This window comes from Octodon degus, unplaced genomic scaffold (genome assembly GCF_000260255.1).
Source record: "Octodon degus isolate 3935 unplaced genomic scaffold, OctDeg1.0 scaffold00162, whole genome shotgun sequence".
Taxonomy (NCBI): Eukaryota; Metazoa; Chordata; class Mammalia; order Rodentia; family Octodontidae; genus Octodon; species Octodon degus.
This window is the reverse complement of record NW_004524738.1, coordinates 297,231-300,347: the sequence shown is the minus strand read 5'-3', so window position 1 is coordinate 300,347 and position 3,117 is coordinate 297,231. Positions and strand designations below refer to the sequence as shown.

The window sequence follows — 3,117 nt, the reverse complement described above, 5'->3', positions numbered from 1 at the left end:
ATTCCCTTATAAACACCTTTTTCCTCTCTCTAGCAGTTTTGGACATTGTTGCTTGACATGCCCCTTCCCTGTCTGGATCCAGGGAAGCCTGCTTTCCTATTTCTTGACTGGCCTTCCTTCCTGTACGCTGCTAGCGTCCCTTTCCTCTTTTCCATCTGGATTTTTATTCTGCATCCTTTCTACTACGAAACACTTTCTGAGCAATTTCTATCAACCAAGACAAAATTATTCTAGAGGAGGAAAGCTTGTGTACTTTAAAGTCTTAAGATAAGTGTAGTATGTGACTGATCAGGACCTCGTGATTTAGAGGGCTTCTTGTGCTCTGCTCTTTGTCAGTGATTGGCACTTTCTAAGCATCTCAATAAATAGGTTGTGCATGCTCAGTTCAGGGTTCAGACAGACAAGACATCTGAGACTCCTGTGGCCGACTATATCCAGCCTTGCTGTCGTTCTCACAGCTCTGATGAATCTGCAATGATCCCCAAGTGATAATGTGTGTCCTTTCTGTATCATGGTAGAGCAGTGATCCTTAGTTTTGAATAATGTTGGATCTCTGAAGCAAACACGCCACTAAAGAAACAGCTTCCTATTCCTAGGCATCTGCAGTAGATTAGTTCACACTCAACAGAATAACACTGGTATAAGTGCATTCCAAAATGATTTAGAGTATATCTAAGGGAATTCACGAAAGGGCTGAATTTATTTATTAAAAATAAAATAATTTTATAGCCACAGAAATGACTTAAGTAGATTGTGAAATATCTACCTGCCTCTAACAGAAATATTTACTATGAAGTTGAAGCCTTCATTGCCATAATTTAATTTGTATTGCTTCCAAACAAGTGTATACTATAAAATCTTACTTCATCTGTGAAACTGATTATGAATCTCAGCCTAGATTCATTGAGAATGCTGATAATTTTCCCCACACGTTGTCTATAATGAAATGTCCCTCAGAAGAAACATATTTTCTGTAGGCAAATCTGTGGTTACTGGTGGGCACTGAGCTGCTGAGATGTGACAGCGCCGCAGCTGTGTATCGCCCTGTCCAGATCACTGATTTGCCTGTTCCCAGAGCACGGGCATTTAATAGACTGCTCAGACCCTGTGCAGAGTCAGTCCCAGTCAGGACACAGCATGGCCGTGAGGGTCCCCGCTCAGCTCCTGGGGCTCCTGCTGCTCTGGCTCCCAGGTAAAGTAAAACAAGTCCATATTGCCCATCCAACTGTGGTCAGTGCTGGCTCTTCAGGGAAAATTCTTCTAATGTGATTAATATGCTGACTTTTTGTTTTCATGTTTCTCATGTCAGGTTCCAGATGTGACATCCAGATGACCCAGTCTCCAAGCTCTCATTCTGCACCTGTAGGAGACACTGTCACCATCAATTGCAAGGCCAGTCAGAACATAGGCAGTGTTTTAGCGTGGTATCAACAGAAACCTGGGAAGGGGCCTAAACTTCTGATCTATGCTGCCAGCATTCGACACGATGGGGTCCCAACGAGGTTCAGCGGCAGTGGATCAGGGCAAGATTACACTCTCACCATCAGCAGCCTGCAGCCTGAAGATGTGGCCACTTATTACTGCCAACAGGGTAACAGTCTCCCTCTCACAGTGATACAAGCCATGACATAAACCTCCTGGGGAAGCAGAAGTGTGAGGCTGGGCTGCCCAGCTGACTCTTCTTTCTAAGCAGACTCTTCTTTACTACAGGGCTTTAGTGTCTATACTATGGTCATTCACTGGCTAAGTAAGTGTGGCTGTCCTTAAATTTTGTTCTACAAGTAGCAAATTCTCTGGTCATTCCCCAGAGGATTGAGCACAGATGTACTAAAATCTGGTACTCCTCAGCCCTGTGAGAAACACGGGGTAGGGTACTGATGCTGATAGCTGTCCCGAGACAGTCAGGTGTCTCTGCAGCAGCCTCTACTCTCCACTATTCTACTGTGGCTGTTGGTACCTGCTAAGTCCTCCTATTGTGATTTGCAAAATTGGAGGCAGACTCCAGGTCGAGCAGCGTTGCATCATGGGCCTGTTAGGAATTCCAGTAATGCCTCAGTTCATGAACTCCCCTGCTTACAAACAGCTCAGGTTGCAAACAAGGGCATTCGGGAAAATTTTGCTTCACTGTGCAAATTCCACATCTGGTGACAAACACAAACATGACTACTTGCCCTACACAAACATAAAAGCAGCCATCTGCCCCCAAATTGGAAAAGATATTAAGTTCATAGCCAAGGTACTGCTTCTCATGAGAAACCATCTCCCTCATTGATGGTGAGGATTTTTTTTTAAATCAGAGTTCCAGCTCAGAACCTTGTGCTTGCTGGGCAGGTGCTTAAGCAGCTGAGCTGTGTCCTCAGCCCAGTGGTGAGTTTTTAAGGAAACAGTGACCCAGAGTGGTCACTGCCACTCAGCTTCTCAGACATCTCCTGCAGGATGGAGCACAGCACAGGGAAGGCGCTCTCAGGTGTTATCAGCAACTCTGGTATCGTCTCAACCCTTTATTGAGATCTTCTGGCCCTTGCTCAAATATACGTTCTCTCATCAGATTTGGAATTCAATGCAGGAGAACTCAATACCAACTGGTACTTCCAGGCAGATGAAGAAGGACTGATGGCTAATGCAGGATCACCATTGTCACCCCAACTCGGGGATTCCAGGGGTTGTGAGAGTTGTGGAGAAGTGTGTCCCTTACAGCAGAGACACTCTGAGGAAGCATCAAGAATCCCTATTTCTAGTATGAGCTTCTTGGCTATCGGAATCCCTAAGTCAATTAATGGCTAAAGTTTAGGGTCAGGTTCCCCATGCCTGCCTCCACATGATGCCTGCTGGACAATTTATTTTTCACTATAAATTCCAAGTGATTCAACAACCTACATGCTCCAAATATGAAAAGTTCTTGCGAGCCCCGTGTACAGTAGTAGGCAGACTCCTCCCAACTTTCTGTCTGGTATCCAGCCATTAATATGAACTGCTAGAAGAAGAGAAAGAATGACATGATGAGGGAGACAGTGATGTCTGAGATGTATGCTGTGGACTCCTGCAGGAGCTACGTGCTTAGGAATGAAGTTCAGAGAGCCAGGGATCGCCTAGGTATAGCACATCAGACACGCTGGA

General features: G+C 45.2%; 1 gene segment (V, D, J or C); it reads left to right on the top strand.

The window, feature by feature from the left end:
• Positions 1-1,137: 1,137 nt before the first annotated feature.
• On the top strand, positions 1,138-1,632 carry LOC101589875. The segment is given in 2 exon segments: positions 1,138-1,192; positions 1,310-1,632. Coding segments are annotated over 2 exon segments (378 nt in total).
• Positions 1,633-3,117: the final 1,485 nt, after the last annotated feature.